The 26,912-nt window shown below is 33.4% G+C and overlaps 1 protein-coding gene across 1 annotated transcript in view; it reads right to left on the bottom strand.

Annotated features, from left to right (window-relative positions):
- The window catches only part of LOC140054176 (uncharacterized), a 106,908-nt gene that overhangs the window by 72,258 nt on the left and 7,738 nt on the right, over positions 1 to 26,912 (bottom strand). The window contains exons 8-27 of the mRNA XM_072099068.1: positions 26,552 to 26,652; positions 25,122 to 25,237; positions 24,061 to 24,256; positions 23,388 to 23,527; positions 22,719 to 22,832; positions 21,667 to 21,831; positions 20,930 to 21,167; positions 16,266 to 16,350; positions 15,809 to 15,880; positions 14,952 to 15,099; positions 14,288 to 14,400; positions 13,565 to 13,724; positions 12,559 to 12,674; positions 11,635 to 11,746; positions 11,073 to 11,187; positions 9,583 to 9,834; positions 8,581 to 8,731; positions 7,649 to 7,855; positions 6,842 to 6,993; positions 2,876 to 4,713 (exon numbers count right to left, since the gene is read on the bottom strand). Coding sequence (XP_071955169.1) covers positions 2,876 to 4,713; positions 6,842 to 6,993; positions 7,649 to 7,855; positions 8,581 to 8,731; positions 9,583 to 9,834; positions 11,073 to 11,187; positions 11,635 to 11,746; positions 12,559 to 12,674; positions 13,565 to 13,724; positions 14,288 to 14,400; positions 14,952 to 15,099; positions 15,809 to 15,880; positions 16,266 to 16,350; positions 20,930 to 21,167; positions 21,667 to 21,831; positions 22,719 to 22,832; positions 23,388 to 23,527; positions 24,061 to 24,256; positions 25,122 to 25,237; positions 26,552 to 26,652 — 4,591 coding nt within the window. The remainder of the gene's footprint in view (positions 1 to 2,875; positions 4,714 to 6,841; positions 6,994 to 7,648; positions 7,856 to 8,580; positions 8,732 to 9,582; positions 9,835 to 11,072; positions 11,188 to 11,634; positions 11,747 to 12,558; positions 12,675 to 13,564; positions 13,725 to 14,287; positions 14,401 to 14,951; positions 15,100 to 15,808; positions 15,881 to 16,265; positions 16,351 to 20,929; positions 21,168 to 21,666; positions 21,832 to 22,718; positions 22,833 to 23,387; positions 23,528 to 24,060; positions 24,257 to 25,121; positions 25,238 to 26,551; positions 26,653 to 26,912) is intronic.

Raw genomic sequence — 26,912 nt, 5'->3', positions numbered from 1 at the left:
ACATTTGTGGGTGATGGGTTTTCACATTTGTGGTTGTTTTCACATTTGTGGTTGTTTTCACATTTGTGGGTGATGCATTTTCACATTTGTGGTCGTTTTAACATTTGTGGGTTCAACAGACAGCCCTATTCAGGAGACATCCCTATTCATGAGACTTTTTTTTTCAGGGGATACTCTTATACAAGAGACAATCTTTTTTTGTTTAAGGAATTAAATGTTTTGAAACAACTGTCTTCAGTGGACACCCTTATTTTGGGGAAATTCTTATTCAGGGGACATCCTTATTCAGGGGACATCCTGATACTCTCATACATGGGACAATCTTTTTTTGTGAAAGAAATTAAATATTTTGAAACAACTCTGCTACTATTTTGAAATATAGTATAACATTTTTAAGGACACCTTCAGGACCCAAAAAAGTTCTCTTAATAGGGGTTGCCCAATTTTAATATTGACTTTGTTCCGAAAGGAGGGGCTCTATAGTGTAAATATATGTTGGTACAGATCAAACCCCTACATTTTTGTCCCCAGTAGACATTTTAAAAAAGGCCGTATGTTGGATCTCAAAGATTGTTGTATACTATGGCAAATAATTCATTCAGCAACCTGCATTTTATGCTAAAACAGTAAATCCTGATTAATATTCTCTTAGAAACAACATATTTACAACTAGGAGGAGATGAACAGATTTAACATTGCTTCAGGCTCTAAGACAGTTTAACTAATCTGTGAGAGTTCAATATAAAGGCAAAAAATGAAACAATAAAATTTAATGTTGGTTCAAAATAATTATCTGAAATAACATAAATGTTTATTGAACTTCATTAAAATATGACTTATTTTATACAGAATTGACATTTAAACTTTATTAGTGTGTACACTATGTAGTAAAACTGAGTTTATAACCGAGGCCTGTCACATTCTGTCTTTAAAACATGGTACTTTAATTTAACTACTTGCCTCTTTACTATCATTAGTATCAAACTCTGATTTAATGCCGTACTTTAGTTAATAAAGACTTTTAGGCTTCCTGTACTTAAGCTAACTATTGCCTTAAGTTTACAAAGACGTTGTATCAAACAAGGTCATAGAACGCTCATGATATTAGACTGGATGTGTGTGTGAAGTATGAAGAATATGCAATAGTAACAGCAATCCTAATGTAGTTTGTATCTCAGGATCATCTAAAGACAAAGAGGCACATGAAGGATGCAGATAGACATTTACACAGTCATAGTTAATCTTCTTTCATTCCTTTTGCCACTCTTATAGTTTTTGTAACTAAACTGGTAGTAGGATCATTAGCATGAAGGCAGTGATGCATGAAGGCAGTGATTAACGAAGGCAGTGATTAACGACGGCAGATTAAAAAGACCACTGGGGTAACCACCTACTCTTTATGCAAGATACCTTGGGTTCTTTTAAGTACTGTACACTGGATTTCCAGTTTAAAGACTTTATTTGAGTTCTTTGATTTCACATTCATTTTTAGAGGCTAGTTGGGGTTCTTAGCATTGGATAGGTTTAACAGTACTTTTCACACTGGAACCCATTTACACTTGTGCATATAAACATCAACGATACCTACCGGTAGATAAATAATAATGCATTTTTCTGATACAAAATAAAAGAAATTAGAAAAGTTTCATTCTAGAACTATGGTATAACCATTTATGCTGAATTTGATGAAAATAATATTTGCACACGTCCAATCAAATGACGTCATGATCAGTAACAACTATAAAATTGTATCGTCGCTGTATTATTGCAATCATGACGTCATTTGATTGGACGTGTGAAAATATTATTTCATCAAATGCAGCATAAATGGTTATACCATAGTTCTGGAATGAAACTTTTCTAATTTATTTTATTTTATATCAGAAAAATGCATTATTATTTATCTAGTTATTGTTGATCTTTATTGTCATAAGTGTAAATGGGTTCCAGTGTGAATGCCCTACAGTCTAGAATGGAACTTTACTAATTTATTTTGTTTTATGTAAATCTATTTATCATTGATTGTTATTGTCCAAATGTGTAAAAGTCATTAGAGACAATTATTCATTTCCAGGGACTATACTGTAGGCTACCTGCACTATCAAGGATATCTACTATCATTATATAACATGTTTGCAAAATAATTCAAGCTACAGATTTATAATTCATTCATTAATTAGTAAGCAATATTCAGATAAATTGAAGCTTAGTTTTCTTTCTGGATTTCAGTTATTAAAATGTTACATCTAATAATGGTCAATTACAACATCCAAGACAAGGGACTTAAAATAAAATTAACTACATGGCTAATTAATAATAAGTACCTGGTACAAGGTTGTCACACGAAAATGTTGCGAAAGATGATAAATATTAAATTAACAAAATAGAGTGTGTAACACGAAAATATACGATATAACAAAACAAGAAGAATGGAGTAAAAGAATTAAACGAAGGAGACTAAAATGGTATGAACACATAATTAGATTACCGGAAACTGACAGGAAAGTAAAACGACCCGTAGGAAGACCAAGAAATAACTGGATGAATCAAATAAAGAAAGACTTACAAGGACAAGTAGACACTAACACAATAACAAACCATCCTGCCATAAACAGAAAAAAATGGAAACAAATTGTGGAAAGCGTAATGTCGGAAGACGGAAAACGTTAAAAACAACAAGGTTGTTTATGTTTTATTTATTATAAGAACAATGCAAGATCTCACCGCGGAATAAGTTGTTGCATTGGGTGAAGCATTTCATAATAATCTTCACATAATGTAAAGATGAGGTCAGCTGTTCTATTTATAACTGTTCAAAATAATAAATTGTAAATGAGAATTTAAGCACAAAAGTAAAAATCAAAAGTAAACTTACCTTCAGATATATCATGGCCAAAAATGGCACCTTGTTCATTGATGTAAGTAACAACAATATCACAGGGATTTGATGGCATTTCAAATGGACTGTACTGAACAAATGGAATAGATTTTGGCGCAACCGCTTGACTTGGATTCTTTTCCCTCACGGACTTCTTTTTTCGACTACGTACAACTGTTTTCTCTTTAGATCTTGTGATAACTTGCTTGATCATTTCATCATCAATATCAGACGAACTATCAGATTTTGAAAAACGTTCTGGAAGTGTACTAGAATGGCGTGGTGTGAAGATTTGGTCAATGTCCATTTCCAATTTGTCCGTTATGAAATTGTTTTGAGGTGTAGATTTAGAGTCAATGGCATTGTCAGAACTTGGTTCATAGCTGGCATCAGTGTTATATGTACTACTTTGCACACTACTAGACTGACTACAAGGAGCACCACTGTTATCCTCTGTACTCTGATTATTTGGGTTGATATTGTCCTTGGGAAGATCCTGTTGACTTCCATCATTATGGACAGATACACTTACTTTACCAGACCTACCAGCATCACCACAGCCACTAGTCTTACTATGGATACTTCTATCATTAAAAGTTTGGGCACTGCTACTAATATTCCCCAGAACTCTTTCCTTTTCAGATCCTTGTAAACTACTCTCATCTGTGTGACAAGCACTGCTATCAACACTGATGGCACTATTTCGTCCTGAACCAAATCTTTGATCCAACGTAACAATACTGTTTTTATCAATGCTATGGACACTGTCTTTGCAAACACCTACAATGTCTTTACCGATGCTATGAACACTGTCTTTACCGATGCTATGAACACTGTCTTTACCGATGCTATGAACACTGTCTTTACCGATGCTATGAACACTGACCTTGCCGATGCTATGAACACTGACCTTGCTGATGCTATGAACACTGTCTTTACCGATGCTATGAACACTGTCTTTACCGATGCTATGAACACTGTCTTTACAGGTGCTATGAACACTGTCTTTACCGATGCTATGAACACTGTCTTTACAGGTGCTATGAACACTGTCTTTACCGATGCTATGAACACTGTCTTTACCGATGCTATGAACACTGTCTTTACAGGTGCTATGAACACTGTCTTTACCGATGCTATGGACACTGTCTTTACCGATGCTATGGACACTGTCTTTACCGATGCTATGGACACTATCTTTACCGATGCTATGAACACTGTCTTTGCCAATGCTATGAACACTGTCTTTGCCAATGCTATGAACACTGTCTTTGCCGATGCTATGAACACTGTCTTTGCCGATGCTATGAACACTGTTTTTACCGATGCTATGAACACTGTCTTTACTAATGCTGTGGATACTATTTTTACTGATACTATGGACACTGTCTTTACTAAGACTGTGTACACTACATTTGTCAAGATGTTGAAGACTTCTTTTGTCTGATGAATCAGAATCAATACTGTGAATACTACCATCATCTGTATTATAATCATGATCTGAAACACAGCCTAAAGGTTTTTGTTTTTTGCCATCCACAATCTCTTTCTTCTCTTCACTTTGATAGATTCTATGAGAAGAGATAAATTCATCATTTGAACACTGGCTTTCCTGGTCAACCTCTGGCAGATGTTCTTCAAGAATACTGCTGTCTTCGTCTTCTCTTAACAGACCATCAGAGCTGCAATCATAATCTTTGTCCTGTGTATTGGTGGCTGGTTCCTCATGTTTGTTGTCTATACTAGAACTACAGTACTTTGATAGTTTTGAATGAGCAATAAGTGCTTCTTCATCGCATTCAAGTTTGTGTTCCACTCTTGAGCTAGGCCTCTTCCTAAAAGAAAAACAAACATGAATTTGCAAATTAAAAAGTATGTACAGTACAATATTAATTGCTGCGCTTCGTTCCCCACGTGTAACCATTCATAGCCTACATATGAGGCATTGTTTTTTTATTGCAAACCTACTAAGCACTATTTTTTTATACGATCCAACGCACTTCCACGAAAGGTAATGTTTTTTATATCACGCTTCCACATATTTTTTTAGCTCTGTATAGTAGTCCATTATAACCTACTGACTTCAAATGACAGACTGGACTTTCAGATAATTGAATATTATATAACAAGGATAATATAATTTTATTTTATATTTTTATTTGTATACTATTTTAGTTTAAATACAGTATGAGTATTTTGTATGCATCTACATTAGGCCAAAATAATTTCCTGAGTGTAAAAGAAATGTACTGACTTAATATGTAACAAGGTTCTAAAGGATCATGTCAAAATTACTGTATTCAACAGCATTAATTACATTTAATTATTTAATAGCTTATGATTTTAATTTGTTTCAATTTAGAAGTAGGCAATCGCTACAATAAACAGTGGGTACAAAGCGTGTATAAGTCTAGCTAGTATTGTATAATTATTTCCAGACTCAAGTTGTAAACAAATAAATCAGCACTTTTAAATACAAACACTTTTACTGGGTTAAAAATTACAGTGAAGAGAAATCTTACAATTTTGACTCTAAAGACACCTAAATCATTCTTTTGAAAAATGCAAATATAGTTTTGTAAATCGATTAACCTATTACTCTCTGTCAAACATGCAGCTGACAAGAAGACGGCGAGCATTTTTAAAATGTATAGACTTGCAAATAATTTGAAAGCATTCAATCGTCACTCGTCATATCATCAATAACCACAACACCTGCACAAATCATATGGTCAAAGTTGGAGAAAAGCGATTCTTAAAACACTTAATATTGTAAATAATCAAACATCCGGAGAATAAGTGTTTTTCAGACCTGTCTGACTATAAAACAATAAATAATACCAGCGGCACAAAATTTAGTGACGCGCTTACTCAACTCCACCTTTTATTCGATCATTTACAGTATTTATTAAAGTCAATTTCACAGAAATTCATACTAAATTTAATACTACACATCGAAGACAATCTTTGGCGTATAAAGCTCTATCTACACTATCAAAATTTATGTGACAAAAAAATGTGATGTGCTCATATATGGACACAGTGATGTCATACCACTACCATATTTGGACACATCACACTTTTTTTGTCAAAATAGTTTAATAGTGTAGACAGAGCTTAAAGCTGGGTAAACAAGCTCACTTTTTTCAGTTCTTCCTGGTCAATGAACAAATAAACCCATAAATCTATTTAATTTCATCGAAAATCAGATGGTTTTATAATGATATTAACATGCTTTATGTAGTTTGTGTAAAGTGGTAAAATCACCAGGTGATATCGAAGTGACCGACATTTTTAACAGGTTTATCATGCCAATTCTATTTAGTAGGCTTTCATAAAGTGTGCTAGATCTCACTTACTGTAAATAATCCATGGATGCACTATGATTAAACATTTGTAATTAGACACTAATCAGGATTTGAAATAAAAATGTTCAATTTAATGTTCAAGTTATTTGGTATTCATTTTACCCACTTGTATTTTTATTGAGTTATTACTGTATATAGGACGTTAAAAAAAGGTTGTTTGCTGTTATATATATATACTTTGGTGCAATTTTTTTCTCTTTATTTAAACTCTTTCAATGGCAAATATGGCAATGTAAATGGAAGAGATCTCAAACAAACCTTTAGGGTTATTTTTATTCCCATGTAAAATATTTTTAATTGGGAAAAAGAAAAAAAAAGTATTTATTTAATAAATGCCCAGGGGCCTTTATTTGATGGAGGAATTTATTCAGGAGAGGCATTTATAATTTTCCATGTAATATGGTAACATGTATATCAAATAAAAAACTTTAGTAAATTGTCAATCAATGAATTCTATAAATAGAAATGTTTTGTAATACAATACTGTGTATGTGGTGGCGTTTATTCGAGGAAATAAAAAAAAAGGTGTTCCATATCCCTCAAAGGAAGGTTTCTACTGTGTTTAGGAAGAACAAAAGCTGTCACATTGACGTACCTTTGAGGGCTAGGGAGAGCCAGTCCATCGTTTATCAGCAGTTCTGATACAAGCTCTGTATCTTGTGTTTCGTCGTCTCCTTTCGCTATTTCTTTCCATGATTTCTTGTACAAAAGATCAATAGGAAATGATCCATCCTCATTCATTTCATCCTACAGTAAAAACATCAAATGCAACAGTATAAATGTTCAGTTTAAGGCCTGTACAACTAAACATATGACACCACATTTGCACTCTCTATTAAATTAATCTCTTAGCAACAATATTCTCTGGGTAATTCAATAAATTCTATTTAGTGAACATTTTATATTTACTCTATTTCTTATAGAAACTCCTATAAATGGAACACCTCCGAGACCCAACATCATCTCCATAGGGTGTATCCTAAATAGGGGTTGGCCATAGTGCTCCTCCTTCGTTTTGCAATGAAAGTATCTACTATATAGTGTCTCCCTGGATAGGAATTTCCGAAGGATATACTATTCTACTATATACTATAGTATTCAAAACAGTAATATAATTATATAGTTTATTACCTGTATACAAATCAACAATGTGCTAGAATTACATTTATATGATTCTACTTTTGTATATAAACAGAAGTCAAAGTATATAGACAACACATATGTAATCTGACCGATTGAAATAAAATATTTATTCTACAAGTACTTTCAACTATAGGTCAACTGAATGATCTACGATGGAACGAACGAGTGCAATAAATATTATAATCTCCAAGACAGATTGTAAATAATTTGCTTGATTATACCGGATTGATATATAGTTTGTTACTGTTTAAAGACCTACCTCTTTCAAAATGTAACATTCCAATTCTTCAAGCTTGACAGCAAAATATTCGCACGCCGTTTTTGTCCACTCTTTGGCACCAGCGGGAAATACATTGGCGAGATGACAACGTATTGCAAATGGCGGCACAGACGACAGGTCAGGTGATAACCTACGAAGCTTACTAACAGACACAACTGTTATATTTCCATAATCAATCATTTCAACCTGATAAATTATACAAAATAATGAAGGTTTAGCTTAGAAAATGAAGTATAGCTATTTTCAAGCATTATCATGCACAAATAATATACTCTGTTGAACAACTTGCATATTTGACCAACATTCAAAATAACTGGAAAAACATCCCTTAAATGGCTAGAATATAGATTTACTTTTTATCCACAAGCAAACTGTTGCTAGTTGTTAAAATGTAACTAGCAAAATGTGAAACCGAGCTCGCATTTAATGTTGGTGAATTAATTCTACAAGTTGAACTATTAGATCTTGGGTACATTTGCTAGACTTGATTTATTTATAGATTTGATTTATCATTCTAAACTTACTACTACCTGGACGAATGACAAACAGATTTGTTACACTAAAAAGTATTGGTATAACCAGCAATAGATAGTTTCGATTGTTTGATTGTTAATTAGCAATTATGAAAAATCTACTAGCAAATTCCTAATTTCCTAGTGTTCATTTTGATCCATGTATGCCTACAAGAACTTGAATGCCTACAACTAGAAAAGAATAAATGTTGGTAGTATAAAATATCACAATTATCTGAACTTTAGAATTTAACATTCACAATTTAATATGAAATTTATTATAAAAATTATCCAATAAATCACTTTACATGAGCACAACATTAACTCTTATTGAAGCTGGCAAGAAGAATGTTTGATGACATTTATCACAAGCATTGTCTAAAGCCATATAAATTATACCTTTGCTTTTTTCTCTGGAAGAAGTTTAGTAATTTTTGCTCTATTGTAGAAGTCATTTGAGGAGTAAATCATAGCACCAATATCACCTACAGACCACTCGGCACTCTCAACCTCAGTTTTCAAAAACTCGTCCACCATTGCCTTTTGTAAACTAAAAAAAAAACAAATACATGTTTAAATCAAAGATATTTCTTTTTTTTTTTTTTAAATGAAAATCTCTTTTACAGGACATATATTCACAACGTATTAGGGATGTACATATGATTTCAGAACAATTGCGATATTTCTGATATCGCCACGCACTCACGTACAGTAGTCGCCGTAAATTGCTGTGACGTCAAGTGTGCTTAGCAAAATCTACCTTATGAGTTTTCACTGTTGTTAACATACAAGAGATGGGTACCTGTCATTTCAATTGCTAATTTGACCTGCATTAGGCTTAAATTTGCCAAAATGTTTAATCTGCTGTTTTGAAGAAACAATAAAAAAAATTCAACATTTATGTTTTTTACGATTTATTTAAAAAGTATGTTTACTAGAAAGTTTTGCGTACAAGTTTCCCGAACGCAGTCCGTCAACAATAGAAATCTGAACATGAGAGCCCTACTTATCATCATTATATATCACATTTCCGTTAGGTAGGGCTAATTCCAATTTAAATGTGATGCCTAATTAACCAATCAAATTGCAAGAATAGAATCTAATCAGGTGTGTTATTATAAATGTAATTGGACAGATGTTTTGCCCTACTCTGATGTAATTTGTACTTCCTACTAAGTACATTGAGACTTGTGAACAAATAAGCAAGTAATCACTAGCCTGGCGTTCATACCTCTAGACCAATGAGCCTGCACTGATGGCTAAGGGTTAGATTAGGGCAAAACATCTGACCAACAGCCTGACACAAAGCTACTCCACAGTGGTTACAAACAATTACAATTATTATAAATGCACATACACATAGTGGGATTACCTTCCTATTAAAAAATCAAGCTAGCATACCTTTCAAGATCATTGGCCCCATCAGTTTTTAAATGCACATAAAAACATGATGGTGAAATGACATGGCTGATTTGAACGCCTGCATACGGAAGCTTCTTGGACTCTGAGGCTTTCTTCATGGCATCAGCATTCTTTATCAAGTAAGTACCACCTCTTACATTCTGACTCTGTGATATTTTAGCATGCTGTGGCTTTTTCTGAAGATCAGTACCTTTCTTTTGATACTTCTTAAAGACAGCAGCGTTAATGGATCTGTGAAAAGAATCAAGTTTGATTACATACTTGTTTGGTAAAGATATGTAATAACAAATATAGAAAAATTAAAATATTTAATGTGTGATGGCATCCACTGTTATACACTTGCTAAATTTGCTTTTCTCCTTACGTCAGTCCATTGCTTCTAACAAGTAATATATATATATTTATTGGTTTTTTTCTACAAGAAAAAATATAAAAGCAAAGAAGTTGAGTGCTATGCTTGGTCGATATTCTTTTGGTGCTGTAAGACTGTAAAAACTTGTTATTTGCTTCATCTGTGTTTTCTTTATTAATTGGTATATTATATATTTGTTCATAAACAAGAGTATGATTTATTAAATACATTAAATAAATAAAAAACTTTTATTTCAGATATACATTCTATAGTACATGAATAAAAAACAACATATACAAATAAAAAGTGGAAATCTAGTATAATAGCTTATTTGATTTCCTGTAAAAGAAAGAATACTTAAAAAGGTTGCTCATGGTTTTTAAAATGATATTAGAGAGGTTTCGCAATCTTACGAATACGATAACGAAAACAGATACGTCACGCACACGTATTCGTTTTCGTAAGCCATAAAAAAATCTGTTTCGCATGGCAACGGAATATTGAGGCGCGTCCAAAATATGACTGCGGTAAATTTGAGCGAAGCGCAGGTACGTGTAGCTTGGTGCTTGGCTGCCTAGGCCTAGCGTAACATCAAATCGAGTGAGGAATTTAAAAACTGCTATTTATCTAAATTGACCTGGAATTTTAGTAAATTACTTTAGTAAATTACTTTCAATAAATATATAATTATATTATAATCATGAATCATTCCTAATTCAAATGCAAAATGTGCAAAATAGATCAAAAACTATACTCGTTTTGTAGTTACGAATATGACTGGTGATATTCGTCAACACGAATACGCTTTACGAATATGAAATGGGGATCAGCTCAAAAGTTTCACAAATGTATGACGTATCCGTTTTCGTTATCGTATTCGTAAGGTTGCGAAACCTCCCTATTGACTAGTGGGAATAGTAGCAGTTGCACTGTGGGTTGGCGAGTTACATGCTTGCCTACCAATCCATGGTTCTTAGGTTCAAATCATAGATATATGCAATGTTTGTAATGACTAAACCTTGTACACAATTTAGTTTAAAATACATGGTTTTATTTCCAATCCTAAATTTGGCAAATATAATATACCTCCTATTGTAGAAATATATAAATATCATACCCTGGTCCAATGCTTTTTGCAAAGCCCTCAGCAACTAGTACAGCATTGATACAACTGGAATCAGTGCTCTCTTCCGGCGCATACAACAACACAGAAACAACACCATCTTTTACATCTGTTCAACAAAATCAACAATTCTTTCATTAAAAAAATATATAAATATATTCCATATATATTTTAAGGCGGAAACTACCAATTATTATTATTTCCGCAATAAATATTATATGGTATATAGATGGCTCAAAAAGACATTTGCATTTAAACACGCTGATCCTCAGGAGTAAGGCACATAATTAAATGTGTGTAAAAAGACCATGATCAATAGGTGATCTATAATGGCTAGCTGTATGGACATGAAACTACCCTTGAGGATAAACTTGTAATTTGAACCTTGTTTCTTGAAACTATTATATTAAAGTTAAATACAAATGCATTTGTAATATTTATTAGGCCTGATAATGCGCAGAAAGATGATATGCCAAAGTATTAGCCAATTGCCAGTTAATATTGCATTACAAATTGAATTTTGGTAATAAAAAAGCAATTAAAAAAGTGTGTTTACCTTGGACGGATATAACCATTGGTGTTGACGCCAGCTCAGCTAGCCTGTTAGCAGATCCTTCATCCCAATCACATGCAATTGGAGCGATGTCAACCATGGTGCAAGGTATGGCCTAATAAAAAACATTAATACAGTGTATTAACGTTAGTGTCGCATACTGAAATAGTACTTCGAATGGCATTTGCATAGGTATACTTGTAATATTAGGAATTTCTAAACTTATTTACACACCTTGTTTTGTTTCAAAATCAACCTTTCATTTTTACATGTTTCACAATTTCTTTATAATTAGATAGATAGATAGATAGAATATTTTTGGTTCAGACAAGACACAAGTCTTTTCGAAGGGTGTAACATGCATATGAGCCATGTTGCACACAGGACTAACAGTTTAAAGATGTATTGTCCCCCTGAAAAAAAATTCTTAAACATTTTTTTGGTGAATATGCCATTTTAATGTAACATAATAGTTATCCACTTTGACCAAAAATTGGATTTTGAAAAAATGTATTTTAACTGAAAAAACTGCAATTTAAAGCAAAAAATGGTCAAATTGGCTGCCAGCCAATGGGTTTTTGGTTGAATTTAACCATTTATTTTGTCATTTAAGTGAAAACATTATTTTTTTCCATTTTTTTTCTTCTTTGGAAGTTATTAACTTTATTAAAACTACAAAATAACATATTCGAAATCTGATTTAATTAATCTTCATTTTTTATGTTTTTGGGGGACAATACATCTTTAAAGTCTCAAAAGCAAAGACGGTGCGCTATCTACATGCATTTCAACCTACGTGGAGAGAGACGATATGATTCGGTTTAGCACACAACACAATACCAGTTTAGCCAACTATATGTCGCTCTCTATAATTTAGTTCTTTCTTATATTCATTTTGTTTCAAATTTTCTTAATTCTAAGTTTTACCTGTATGGGTAATTTAAGAAAATTAGCAGTCATCATCCTAACATCAGAAACATGCACCCTGCTGATGTTGCCAAAATCCACATAATTAACATCAACCATACCCTCTCCTGGAAGACCTGTACAAGAAATATAATAAACGAAAGAAAGTCATAAAAGTACACTGCTAGAGCCTAGACCTATAATCCAGCAAAATTGTCTCAATGAAGCTGGGAAGACACATCCATATGTCCCCTAATGAAGCTGGGAAGACACATCCATATGTCCCCTAATGAAGCTAGGAAGACACATCCATATGTCCCCTAATGAAGCTGGGAAGACACATCCATATGTCCCCTAATGAAGCTGGGAAGACACATCCATATGTCCCCTAATGAAGCTAGGAAGACACATCCATATGTCCCCTAATGAAGCTGGGAAGACACATCCATATGTACCTTAATGAAGCTAGGAAGACACATCCATATGTCCCCTTAATGAAGCTAGGAAGACACATCCATATGTCCCCTTAATGAAGCTAGGAAGACACATCCATATATCCCCGTATGCGCAAAAATAATTAGAATAGAAACCCTCCTTTCGGACACCCCTAATAATGGGACACACTATTAAGGGACACACTCCTGTAAAACGAACGAAGGACAATGTATGTTTCAACATTATCACCAACCCCTTTCATGAAAAAGTGTTGGGTCCCAAGGCATCCCAACAATAGGGGTTTTACTGTATCATGTAATAACAGTTCCTAGCTTGAACTGAATGCTCGCTAAACATTAGTTGTAGCATAACCACTACCATCTGGAATGTAATAATCAATAATGGGGAGCTTTTGATTTGTGACGACCAAGGACCAACCTAGGTCAAGTCAATCAATGTTTTGTCGGGTGTTGCCTGGACTTACAAACCATCAAGGGAGCGAGGACACGTCCCAATATTCAGCATGAGTACAATAAACTAACTTGACATAGTTTGGTTGTCAGTCATCGCAAATCAAAAACTCCCTATTTACCAACTACTTTGGACCTATACCACAGATCATCCAGATTGTATTTAGCAACACACAACATTCCGTTGTGCGGACACATCACACGCATGTTGTTGTCCGCATTGTTGTAGTGTTTCTGTAGCTCGTTCATCATAATCTGTAAATACTGTTCTCCTAAAGTAATCTGAAGAAAGAAAGACCGAAAGTTAATCTAAAAGTTATACTATGAATGTTTTTTTTTGTTCTTTAAATATTTATGGTAAAAAGATAAAAATGGTTTTCAATAAACAGATTATCAACCCAAATATAAAAATGTGTATATATAATACTGTATTTATTTTAATAAACACCCTGTTTTGAATAAACGCCCCACATAGAACATCGCTCCTTCCCCTCAAATGTTTTCCTCAAATAAACGCCCCAACGCATGCATATACACACAATCTTGTATTACAACACATTTCTATTTGTAGTTGAAGTCATTGAATTCCGTCATTGATATACAATTCAACAATTTTACTGTATTTTATCACTTGTGATTGTATTTTTTCCCATAATGTTGTTGTATTTTTTCACATAATGTTATTTTTTTTCCATATTATGAGATTTATTTAAGGCCTATTTACCATCAATCCTTTATTGGTCTCTAGTTTGAAAAGTGCACTACAGAAAGAAGAGGGTTTCGTTTGAATCCCCATTGGCTTGGCTTACATAACTATACACATTTTGGGTAATCTATTTAGTTACCTCTTGGACGTAGAAGCTGACTGGACTATTAACATGACTAACCATCACATCGACATATTCATCCTTGAGTGGTACAGTTGGAGTAAAATATTCAACTGACTTTTTTCTTATTTCTAAATTTTAAAAAGGAAATTTGTAGTAAGTTCAGCAAATATGAAAAAAAATGTGTTATTCTGACTAGGGCTAATAAAAAATGATTAATGGTACCACATTATCAGTAAAACTCCGAAAAAAATGGGTTATGATTATCAAAAAAATGCTTGCGAAATAATTGGTTTAAGAAACTGAAATAGAATTACTTGATGTATTTCAGCAGTATTTTTTAGTTTAAGTATTAAAGATGTTTGTCCCCTAAAAAAATAATTTTGTACATTTTTTTTGGTTGAATATGCCATTTTAATTTCACATAATAGTGATCCACTTTGAAAAAAAATAAAATTGAAAAAAAAAAATTACCTGAAAAAGCTGTGATTTAAAGCAAAAAAATAGTCATATTGGCTGCCAGCCAATGGGTTTTTGGTTGAAGTTGATCACTTATTTGTCATTTTATATGAGAAAACATTTTAAGTTTATTAAAACCACAAAATAACCTATTCAAAGTCTGATTTTATTAATCTTTATTTTTATTTATAGTTAGTCTTCTATTCATAGAAATGTTTTGTACCTCTATAGACAGACTTTTCCGACATAAAACATGCTACCTCTAAGAAGACCAGTGCATCACGTACAGAGGCAGGAGCCTCCGCTTCTACATCATCAATGAGAACTTCATGTAAATCAACATAAACGATACTTCCTTCGTGAGCAATGGTCTAAAACAAAATAAATATAATTAATTTATTATATAAAGTAATTAATATATTGAGATGGCCGTCTTCTGTCGTAAACGACAATGTGAATTAGCCTTACATTCATCTGAATGATGACTAAGAAAGGACGGTTTTAAAGCACCTTTGGCTGGTCCCAACATTGACCAAGGACTTCTCTCGTGCAGTGCCAACCTTAACCAGAGGAGAGGCATAGGCCAATATGTCTGAGAAAGATACTAGATGCAGGGGCTGCCATAAGAGTCAGCAGTGTTGATTTCAAATGCCTAACGGGACCCCAGCTCCATATACAGCACTCGATATTCCCAGATGGTCTCCCATCCAAGCTCTAACCGGGCCCAAGGTTGCTTAACTTTGGTGATCTGACGAGAACCGATGTTCCGGCATGGTAGTCGTACATACAGATATAAGTGGTGCAAGTCACAAAAAAGTGTTTAATATAGAAATCAAATACATTTACGGTTATAATTATTATCTCAATATATGTGTAGGTATCCCTGGCTTTGTTTATGTTGCAAAGAAAGAAGTTCAGAAGTAAAGACAGGTAGTTGTGTGGTGCATTGTGTACGTTTCTGAACAATTAAAATTGTCATTGTCATCTAGAGAACAAATGAGTATTTTAATAGTAAAATTATTTGATGTCAAAAATAGACAATATATAATATACAAATCTACAGTTGTAAATTGTACTTACAGTCATAAGGAGTGGTTTATTATTTGTCATTTCTGCAAAGACATGCACTGCAGCTTTTGACCAATGTTGTTTCTAGAAAGCAAAACAATATATATTTTATAGTAACAGAACAAATTAACATTTCTTCAACTAGATATAACTCACACTTTCAAAAGTATAACATTAGATATATATATATAAATCCAAAGGCAAATTACTGAAAAAATGACAATGCTGTGGGTATCAGTGGCTGGATCTCAATGGAGATACAAAAATAAAAAGCGAAAAGCTAAATCAAAACGATAAGTAAAACAGCCAGAAAAGTTAGCAGAGCTTTCGGGCAACACTAGCCCTTCATCAGTGCAAGTGAAGGAATTAGATATATATATATATATAATATATATATATATATATAATATATTACATATTATATTAGTAGAAACATTACTTATGAATTTATTTTTAGGAATACTCTTACATTTTGAGCTGGAACGATGTCTTTCAATGAACAGCGTTTGGAAAATTCTGGCATTTTCCTGTATTTTGGACACATTTTTCGGATACTGAAAATAATAAAATAATGTAATTAAGAAACTATTCATTAGAACCTCTACTTTGAGAAAACACTTTAATGTAAAATGAAAGAAGGGTAGTTTTAACATTAAGGCTAATCGTATTCAGGAGCCACTCCTAATAACACACTTTGCTAGGTCTTGAAGTTGTCCATACCATGACTATATCATGGTTCTCAAAATGTCACTCTTGGTAATCTTATTGAACACGTAATTCCTTTTAGTATCCCTAAATTAAGTCTAAAAAGGGCCAATCTGGGAAAAAATTAGAAACAAATGTTTCTTCACTGATTTGTGTCATCTGGGGTCTATATATCCACCAAAAAAAAGTTCCAGCTCATCTGACCTGGGGAAAGTCGCCATTTTGGATTTTTAAAATGGCCGCCATAAATTACAGATTTTTGTTCATAACTCAGCTTATACATCATGTATGGACATGATTTTGGCAGTAAAGTGTATGTTTTTAGGGTCAAGGAATCCAAATACAGCATTTTGAAGTTCACTCAATGGCCGCCATTTTGTTTTTCAAAATGGCCGCCATAAAATACAGATTTTCTCATATCTCAGCTTCTAAAAAATAAATGGATGTGATTTTGGTGGCAAAATGTATGTTTTGAGGGTCAATGAATGCAAATAAATTAGTTCACTCTATGGTCGCCATTTTGTTTTTCAAAATGGCTGCCATAAAATGTACAGAATTTTGTTCATATCTCAGCTTTTATCATCATATATGCTTTTTGTGACAAAGAGATCCCATTTATAGCAGCGTCTTATGTGGTGAATGGATGGTTACCAAATACACCGGAGACAAGCACTGGTCATCCTAACTGGTCTGGATTTATGTACAAGTACTGGATCAGTGGAGAAGTCGACAATAGAGTTTCTGCCGATCATTCTAAATGACCCAAATGATAATTCGACAGTGTATACTACACTCTGTAAATGTATATCTTATAGCTCTTCACATAATCAACCACTGTGGGTTAAAACAATACAGATAGTTAAGAAAAGGCACCTGCCAGTTGTTGTCAGGCTTGGATGATTCAATCTTCTCAAGAGCATCCTGGGTTGTATTGTACATATAATGACTGGTTCGGGTTTGGAAGATGTGCTTTGCTTACTTTATGAACCAAATACTGTCACTTACATTTTAAAGGGAGCTGCATATTCAAAAGCTCTCAGAGTCCATTTTTAGCAGATTCAGCTGTTTTATCATACAATGATGACACAGGATGAAGATTTTTTGACTCCAGATATAGACACAGTAAATAGAACAATCGGGAAGATCAAACAGGTATCAAGAACATCTAAGTTGTGGGCTTTATATCACGAGATGGTATCACTTGTTAGGCAATACTGTACCTAGCCGCTCTATCTTCAGACAGTATCATCTATGCTTTACATATTTGCAGCAGCTGATCATGGACAATATGCCAAGAGTGGAATGTTATATCTACAGAAAATGCTTGAGCTGAAACACAAATTTCCACATACATATGAGATGTTCCATAAGAATGGATATCACACAACGTGTTATAGTGATGATAAGTTTTCAGACATGACAATAGAGGAACCCTATGCGAAAATACAAATAAAGTGGCGGTCTCACACGTGGCAGACTTCGTCATACGAATTCAGTAAAAGTGTGGGTTTCTAGCTTATCGCACTTAAAGCATCTGGAAATGATGATGGATGAAAGGGTCGGTTAAAGAGAGACAAACGAAGTAACAAAGATTTCGGGAAAGTACGTCTACAGAAAGACCATTTATAGTGATAAGCGATCCTCTTGTGAGAGCTTCACTCTCAACTGGATTGAATATAACAGACACAAACCAGTTGTGAACAAGCTTGGAACATTGGCCAAGACATCCAAGAAAGCTTGGACGATGCCACTTACCTATGAAAGTAAAATTACTAAGTTCTCTTGAAAAGCATGTAAAAGTTGGAACAAAGAAGATTTCTGTCGAAAAAACGGTTCTCTTCAACAGACTTATTGTTCTCTCTGAAAGAGATGGAGACATCGAAACGGCATTTGGATATGAACCGACACCTTTTCCAACAGCTTTGTTTAAAAAAATCAAAATTTGGTCGAATGCTGAAGGAGAATGTTACCAACACCACCACAATAGATGCCGTATCAGTTCACATTGTTGATGGTGGTTGGTTCTTACACCAAGTACCATGGAATAAAGTGGTTACTTTTCTGATGTTGTGATGTCCTACATAGGCCTCTTCCAGAGCAAATTTAATGGTGGTGTATAGTTCTTTGGGATGGATATCCTAGCAAACCAAAGGCTACAAGGATCATCGAAAAACATTCAAGAAAAAAACAAGCAGTAATGTGAACATTACTCTAGATACGAAGGTTTCATCAGAACGAGAGGAATTACTTTGTAATGGCTGCAACAAAGCATCTTTCATAACATTACTCTCTCAGGAAATGGAAAGATGTGGTATTAAAACCATCCAAGCTGATGAAGATGCAGACACGGTAATGGTTAAAGAAGCTATATCTCAAACCAATTGTTCTGATACAAATGCGGTTGTAGTTGCAGAAGATACAGATGTGTTAGTTCTTTTATGCTACCATTGTCCAACCAAAGCTCTTTTTTCAAACAAGTAGCTGAATCTTTAACATATCGTCTATTACTGGTTTAATCGCTGACCGTGATGAATTTCTTTTTAATTATGCATGGTCTGTATGTGACACTGTATCATCTATATGTGGATACACTAAACCAGCTACATTTACAAGAAGAAATTCCCTCCTACTGTTGTATCAATTTTCACCAACCCGCTATCAAGCATCGAAAATGTTAGTAAATATGGTATTAAGGCTATGCTGATTACATGGTCTGAATCCAGATATCTTGTCCAAGGCAAGACATGACTAATTTGTGCGACAGGCAGCAAAGGGTAAACTAAATTCAGACAGACTACCACCAAAAATTGTTCAACTATAAAGCACTCTCATCAGCATTACATGGAAGCTCTTGAATACAAATGCTATAAACCCGATGAAAGAGGCTGGAGGATTTATGACAATCATCTCCAATCATGACAGACGACGATATTGCACCTCAATCTTTACTGAAATCAATATGCTGTAACTGGAAAGGAGGAAACCTATGCAGCACAAACAAATGCAGCTGTAGAAAGTACTCTATAGCATGTGTTGCTGCGTGTGGTTATTGCAGTGGTCACTGCTCTAATGGTAAAGGAACATACGAGGAAAGTGATGACGATTGCTCGATAGCTCACAATTAATAAGCTGTATGTTTATTGTGGCCATTTTATTGTAGATATTCAAATTACATGGATTTTAATGCTATATGTTATGAATCCACGGACTACATGACCATTTCCATTTTTAAAGATAAAAAATAGCAATTGTGCAAAAAAACATTTCAGAATAGTGTATATGTATTTCGAAACCCAAAAACTAAATACTGTGCAATACAATATGGCGGCCATTTTGAACTCTAATATGGCAAGGTATAAGATTTTGAAAATGTTTATTCTGTAACCATAGACTTAGGCCTAGTCAACAAAATCAGATATGATGATAGAAGTTGAGATATGTGGAAAATTCTGTAAATGCTATGGCAGCCATGTTGAAAAACAAAATGGGGGTCATTTAGTGAACTTAAAAATGATTTATTTGCATTCCTTGACCCTCAAAACATACACTTTGCCACCAAAATCACATCCATATAATTTGTAGAAGCTGAGATATGAGAAAATCTGTATTTTATGGCGTCAAAATGGCGGCCATTGAGTAATCTTCAAAATGCTGTATTTGGATTCCCTGACCCTAAAAACATATACTTTACCACCAAAATCATGTCCATACATGATGTAGAAGCTGAGTTATGAGCAAAAATATGTAATTTATGGCGGCCATTTTAAAAATCCAAAATGGCGACTTTCCCCAGGTCAGATGAGCTGGAACTTTTTTTTGGTGGATATATAGACCCCAAATGACACAAATCAGTTGAGAAACACTTGTTTCTAATTTTTTCCCAGAGAAAGTGTAAAATGGGGATACTTATTTGTGGAAAGCGTTTTAACCATTTCCAATATAATATGTTGGTTCTACAATTTAAATCCTAAAGATCAATCTGGACCAGTGAAGCTTGTAAATGTATGTTCGAAAATTACTGGATGCTCATTCCTACATATTTCATCTTTTTGTGACAAACAAATTTTATGTAAATGTAAATATATATAGGTAAGACAAAACTAGTGTTAGACTGTTAAATAAAAGTTCAAAAGAAATGTTGTTCTTGGGCCATAGTATTATTATGAATAAAGAAGGATGAATATGAATCTTGTATATTTAAAATGTTACGATTAAATATGATTTTATTTTTGTATTTTTAAATAATTATTATATTTTTGTTAAAATTTATTTCAGTCCATTTTCTAATGGCCCGATGCGGGATGAATAAAGAATTTGCTCAAAATGGTAGGTTTATGGCAGATGAAAAAATACAGTGGATTGATCTATAATATTAATATTAAATTAGGGGTATGGCTATACCCAAACAATACCAAAACAAACCATCACCTGGTAATAGGCACCCATTCCGTGTTACCATAGTCAATGTACACAACTTCAAAGAGTTTGTCTTTGCCTCTACTGGATGTGATGCTTTTCATGCTGGCCGAACCAACGCTCACCTCACTGGTTGTACCATCTTTGGATTCAATTTCATCCTCATCTTCTGTGCTAGTCTTGCATGGCGTCATGATGATAGCGCGGTACCACTTCTTGTCAAAGCTGTATTGACAGCAGACCATAGTACCTGAAATTTAAACATAACTGAATTACTATATTTATTCGAATAAACGTACCACTTGGAAAAACAGCTTCCCTCGAATAAACGCTCACAGAGCCTTTATTTGTTTACGCGAATAAATGCTCCGTCACATGCATTATCTACACAATATTGCATTACAAAGACATTTCTATTTGTAGTAGAATTAGGTGATTGACATTATCTCAAATTTACCAAGAATTTTGATACAATTTTTACTGTATTTTATCACTTCTCAATATCAATTGTGTTTAATTTGTTCATATATCACCAAATTAACGCCTCCATTAGAAAAAAACAATAAATGATTCAATTAATATGGTATAAATAATTTAACCACCAAGCTACAGCTCCACCAGGATAAAAGGTTTATATATAATAGTTACAAGACAAAACCATGATCACATTATTCCAGACTAGTTGCTAGTTTACATGTAAGGAAAAAAAGATGAGTATTGTGTCAACTAATGGCAGAATTATGACTTACCAATCTTTAGATAATCTGTAGTTAGGAGTTTATCAGCAGGAGCCCTGCAAAACTTCTGTAAATATCCCATCATGTTGTTCACTTTGCCTTGGTCACCAAGTCGTTGAACCATGAAATCACATGGATTACGAATATGGGTCACAATCACTTTTTCACCAGGAGGTACTGTTGGTAACAGAATAAAACAGAAATGTTTTATTTTTAATAAATACATAGTAATTTCAGCGTAAAAAAACTGGTGATTTCAAATGTACGTACCGCAGTACTATAAAACATTGTCGTTTACAGAAACAAATAAATAGACACAATGATTTATGTAGTCAACCAAACTTATCACAAAATGAGTCGAAATTTGTTATTTGGACTCATTTAAACAAACCCAATTTTGTTATATGTTATATTTCTTTATTATCCAATCAGTAACAAAATATTTTTTTTATATAGGCCTATAAATAATATACCACTAAATAGAGTAAACCATTTCCGATTTAATACTTTATTAAAACTGTCACTGTCTCTTGGTCGATTGAAATAGTAAATTACATTTAAAGACCACTAATACGTTTATATTTTTGTAATTATTAATTAATACAAACGTTGAGAAACAACTGACAGTAATAAAGTATATATTATTATGTGTTTATAATCTATAAGTAGGGGCTACCCACACTCACAGTGATAACGTTTATTAGTATATTTGTTTATATTATATCTAACAGTACCAACACACTTTTGATTCAAATGGCGATCAAAAGTGGTAATACTACAGATTTGCAGTATTGTATAGCATTACAATACTATTTTTTTATATAGATTAAATGTTTTTTTTTTCGTACTGACAATTTATGACTAGTCTAGATTGTTTAGGAATTGTATCAAAATCATTCTACTTACTTCAATCACTATTTTTTTTAATGCAATAATGTATTTTAATGAAGAAGGTCATGTTTATGAGGTAGTCATTAAACAGTAGGTATGACAATCCAAAAAAAAGCTTGCTAAATAACAAAAACGGGTTAAAGAGCAACTGCAGTGGAAGAATGCTCCCTTACCTCTTGGTAAGTATGTCCTAGGGCGATAAGGCTTTCTTGTTTTATTAGCTTCACCCTCACGTTTAGACAGGTTTGTAAGGCTAGAGCTTACACTTTCTGAATCCTCATTTTCAACTAATAAAAGAAAACATTTTATTTGTTAGATTGTCTAAAAATTAAATGTCAAATACTTTGAGAGGTATAATTTTCCAATATAAATTCAGGAATGAGATGGGAGGTTGAGTTAAAGGGGAGGGGGTAGCAACCATGATAGCATTGTTTGTTGCACTGCACTTATGAACATGCTTCACATTTAAATATATAAATCTATTTCTTATTGCAAAATGAAAAATATTCCAAAATAGGATACCTTGAAAAGACGGCAATGGGCTTCTTTTTTTAGTACTCTTTTCAAGATACTTCTTTTCGAGTATTACTTTTAGTAACTAAAGAAATGAATGCTGTACATTTTTTGACAATTTAAACTCGATCATACATTATATCTACATCACAAGTTATCTGGCTTCCTTTGAAATTCAAATCTCAAAAAGAAGACCGATGCACTTCTTTTCAAGATTCCTTTGGAAACCAAAATTGGGGACTTCTTTTCGAGATGAGCTTTTTACGGTAATTTGATACTAACAAATTCAGGGCATCCACATTGTAATAGACACATTTGAGACAAATCACCTGATTGGCTGCCTACAGATTCCTTATATAATCGTTGTGTTTCCAAAAGCATTCGATCTAATGCTGCCTGATCCTCCTTGCTAAGCTCTCGACATCCAGCAATTTCTTCTGGCACTTCACTGAACGTCTTTAAGGTATATCTGAATAAAAAAAATTATTAAATAGAATGAAAAACATTTGATGGAAATAAAAACTGTACAAAACATGATACGGTTAAAACCATCTCAAAGGGCAGATGTTGCAACAATCATTTCTTCTAAGGGTTCCTTTGTGATGAGCTGGAACCAAATGGGCTCTTTCAACGGCAGGGCTATGGACCAGTACACTGGGGTAGCCCCTTATGATGCCCTTATGTTGACATGCAACACAAATCAACTCAACTGTGTCGACATAAGCTCTCCGAGCAACTGAACACAACTGAATGCAACTGACACAAACACAAAACATTCAGTTGACTCGAGTTCCGTGTCGACATAAGAGCACCTTTACTTTTCCAAAAAATCATTGTGTTTCATAAAGTGACAATGTGTACACTGGACCTCCTTACTCCAAGAATTGTTCGACAACCAGAACTATGGTCGAGGAGTCTTCAACCATGTGCTGATTTACTGCCAACAGAAGAGTGCTCCCACCTTAACCACTTGATGTGGATGAGATCTAATTCAATGCTAACCTGTCTGTATCAAAGCCTTCTATTTCTCCATATTCTGACAGATTGTTAGACAAATCCTCAGGGCCTGGTGTAAATTCCAATTGGTTGTCTTTTGATAGAACCTCAATAAATGATGGCAGGTCTGCTGTTGCGTCTAGCAGTGCAAGAAGCTGTGTAGTCTGGATATATTCATTGCTGTTAATGGCCTTTTGAGCCTCTAAAAATACAGTTCATTAATCATGGTTACTATTTACCCTAATATTTCATCTTTGTGTATAAAAAAAATGTATTAATTGATATTTCCTCCATTTTGTATATTGTGATGGGTTTGTCACACAGAAGTGAGCCCTCTAGAGAAAAAAGGGAAGTGAATAAAGATGGACGACAACTAAGACGTGTTTTGTTATATTCTTATTGTTGGTTTCAGCCTAACGAGCAAGACCGTAACAATATATTAAAATGTTTTATACCTCAGGCTGCTGGTCAAAGGTAAACAAAGATAAAATAAGATTTGGAAAGCGCACATATCCACTAAAGTGCTCAAGGCGCTGTGGACTAGATGTTACACTTCATGCTTCTCCCCTAAGGGTTTCGTCATGTCCTGCAGCCACTTACGGTGCTACCTCTGTCAACGACATGCTACCTCTGTCAACGACAGTTGCTGTATGAACTAGTACACCTGGGGTAACGTATAATACCGTAAGGACATGTGGCGCAGTGGGCTGGACTACTGATCGTGACAATATGGGTTAAAATCCAATGCTCATCGCATCCCAGGTGTACAAATGGTATGGGTTTCCATGTGTGTTTGATCCACACAAAAAAAGACTGAGGTAATATGTACATCGCTTAAGCTCTGTCTCCTCTATCAAATTTATGTGATGTTCATATATATGTTATATCACTACTGTACCATATTAAAGCATATCACTACCATATTTAGGCACGTCACACTTTTTTTTTTGTCAAACTAGTTTGATAGTGTAGACAGACTTTTAGCAATTTCACAACATTAGGCGCTTTATAAATCCAGGATATTATTATTATATTCCAGATTCAGCGTAATGGGGAAAAGAAGTTACCTGAAATAGCACCAATTACACAGCTTAAGTTAGCCTCTACTGATGCCTGGACATGCTTGATTGTGTCAATTTGTGTTTCAAGGTAAGATTCTATAGATTCCATTAACAACTTCTCTCTACATAATAACAAGATTATGATTTAGGATCAATTTATTAGTTTATGGATAACAAATAACCTACAAAAAACACAAATTTTATTCTAATTTTTTATTAAGGTCAACATGACCCATGCTACAAATCAATTAATAAAGAGTCACTATCTAATCGAGTTTGAACAATACCATGAAAGCCTCAGTGGTCTAATGGTTAGGACATCTTCATATCAAGCAGAAGGTTCCTAGTTCGAATCACAGTTTCACATTTTCAGATTTCCTAATCTTTATTGTTTCAAATGTATTAATTCAATTTCAGTATATCACCAGAGGGGTTACGATCAATGTTCTGTGCCTGATGTGGTAAATATATTTATTTTCTCCAAAAAAAAATACACAAAATGACAAAAAATAAATGTATAAAAATGAAATACAGGAAGAGTGTAGACAACTAAAGTTCCTATTACATATAAATTTAAACTTGAAATTAAAACTAAATTAAACTAAATTTTAAAAAGTTTTTCAATTCAATTTTTATTTTATTAGTTGCTGAAAGAAACGTATTATGGTTGTTAATTTAAATTGATTTAATGAAGAGTTACGAATGTGAACTGGGAGATTGTTCCAAATGGTGGGAATGGCATTAAAAATGAATATTTAAAGCTCATGTACAGGCATAAATTTTAAATATAATATCTGGTTAATTGTACATAAATCAAATATTTGCAATAGTAATCAAGACGCAAAAACATGAATTTCACTTTTCGTTTCAGAATCATTATGGAACCATTCTCAAGAACAAATGAGTAAAATTAACAAAATACAAAGCACCAAAGGGTGATAAATAATATAAACAATTAATAACAAAGACTGAAAAGATAAGCTCCTCCTATTGTTAATTGTTAAACAATTGTGCTTTGATTGAGTAATTTTGTTTGTTAAGTGACGGTTTTATTTTGTAATATTTATTTTGTAAAAGGCCTATTTATTTTGTAACATTTATTTTATATTTATTTTTCTTATTATGAATTGAGAAGGAAATTTAATGAATTATAAAAGAAAAGAATATTAAAAATGACTGCAGACCCTCACAACCAAGTCAGATGTAACGTTGTGAGGTAATTTCCCGATTGATCGTAATCAAAACGGTACTGGGTTTGGTCAACTAGCGTTCCTGCTCCCAACAAGTACATCCATTCATAGAAGCCTTAATGAAGTAAGCCTACCTGGTGGTGGCCATAGAACGGTCCCGAGATAACAACTATACTTCGGCTTTAGTCGATAGAAGATTGAAAAAATTGTTAAAGATAGAGATGTAAGGGTTAGTCTATAACTTACCTTACTTGTAAGATTGCATGAAGTCTTGTAAAATGTGCACAAACCTCATTCATCACCTTTGAAGTTTCATGTTTTACTTCTGGTATTGCTTCAGAAATTGTCTAAAAAAAGATTTTAAAAATATTTAAAGATGTATTGTCACCAAAAAACATTAAAAATGAGGACTAAAAAAAAACGACTTTGAATAATCCATTTCACAGCAAGTTAATATCTTCTGTAGAAAACAAATTAAAAAGGGAGGTTTTCACTTATAAAAGACAAACTAAATGGTTAAATTCAACTTAAATTTTATGCTGTAAACTGTAATTTATTTTGATTTGTTTAAATATTTCATTTGATACTTAATTAATATTGTAATGTC

The sequence above is a fragment of the Antedon mediterranea genome, chromosome 7 (genome assembly GCF_964355755.1).
Source record: "Antedon mediterranea chromosome 7, ecAntMedi1.1, whole genome shotgun sequence".
Classification (NCBI taxonomy): Eukaryota; Metazoa; Echinodermata; class Crinoidea; order Comatulida; family Antedonidae; genus Antedon; species Antedon mediterranea.
Note: the sequence above shows the minus strand (reverse complement) of the source record. Positions and strands in the feature narration are given on the sequence as shown.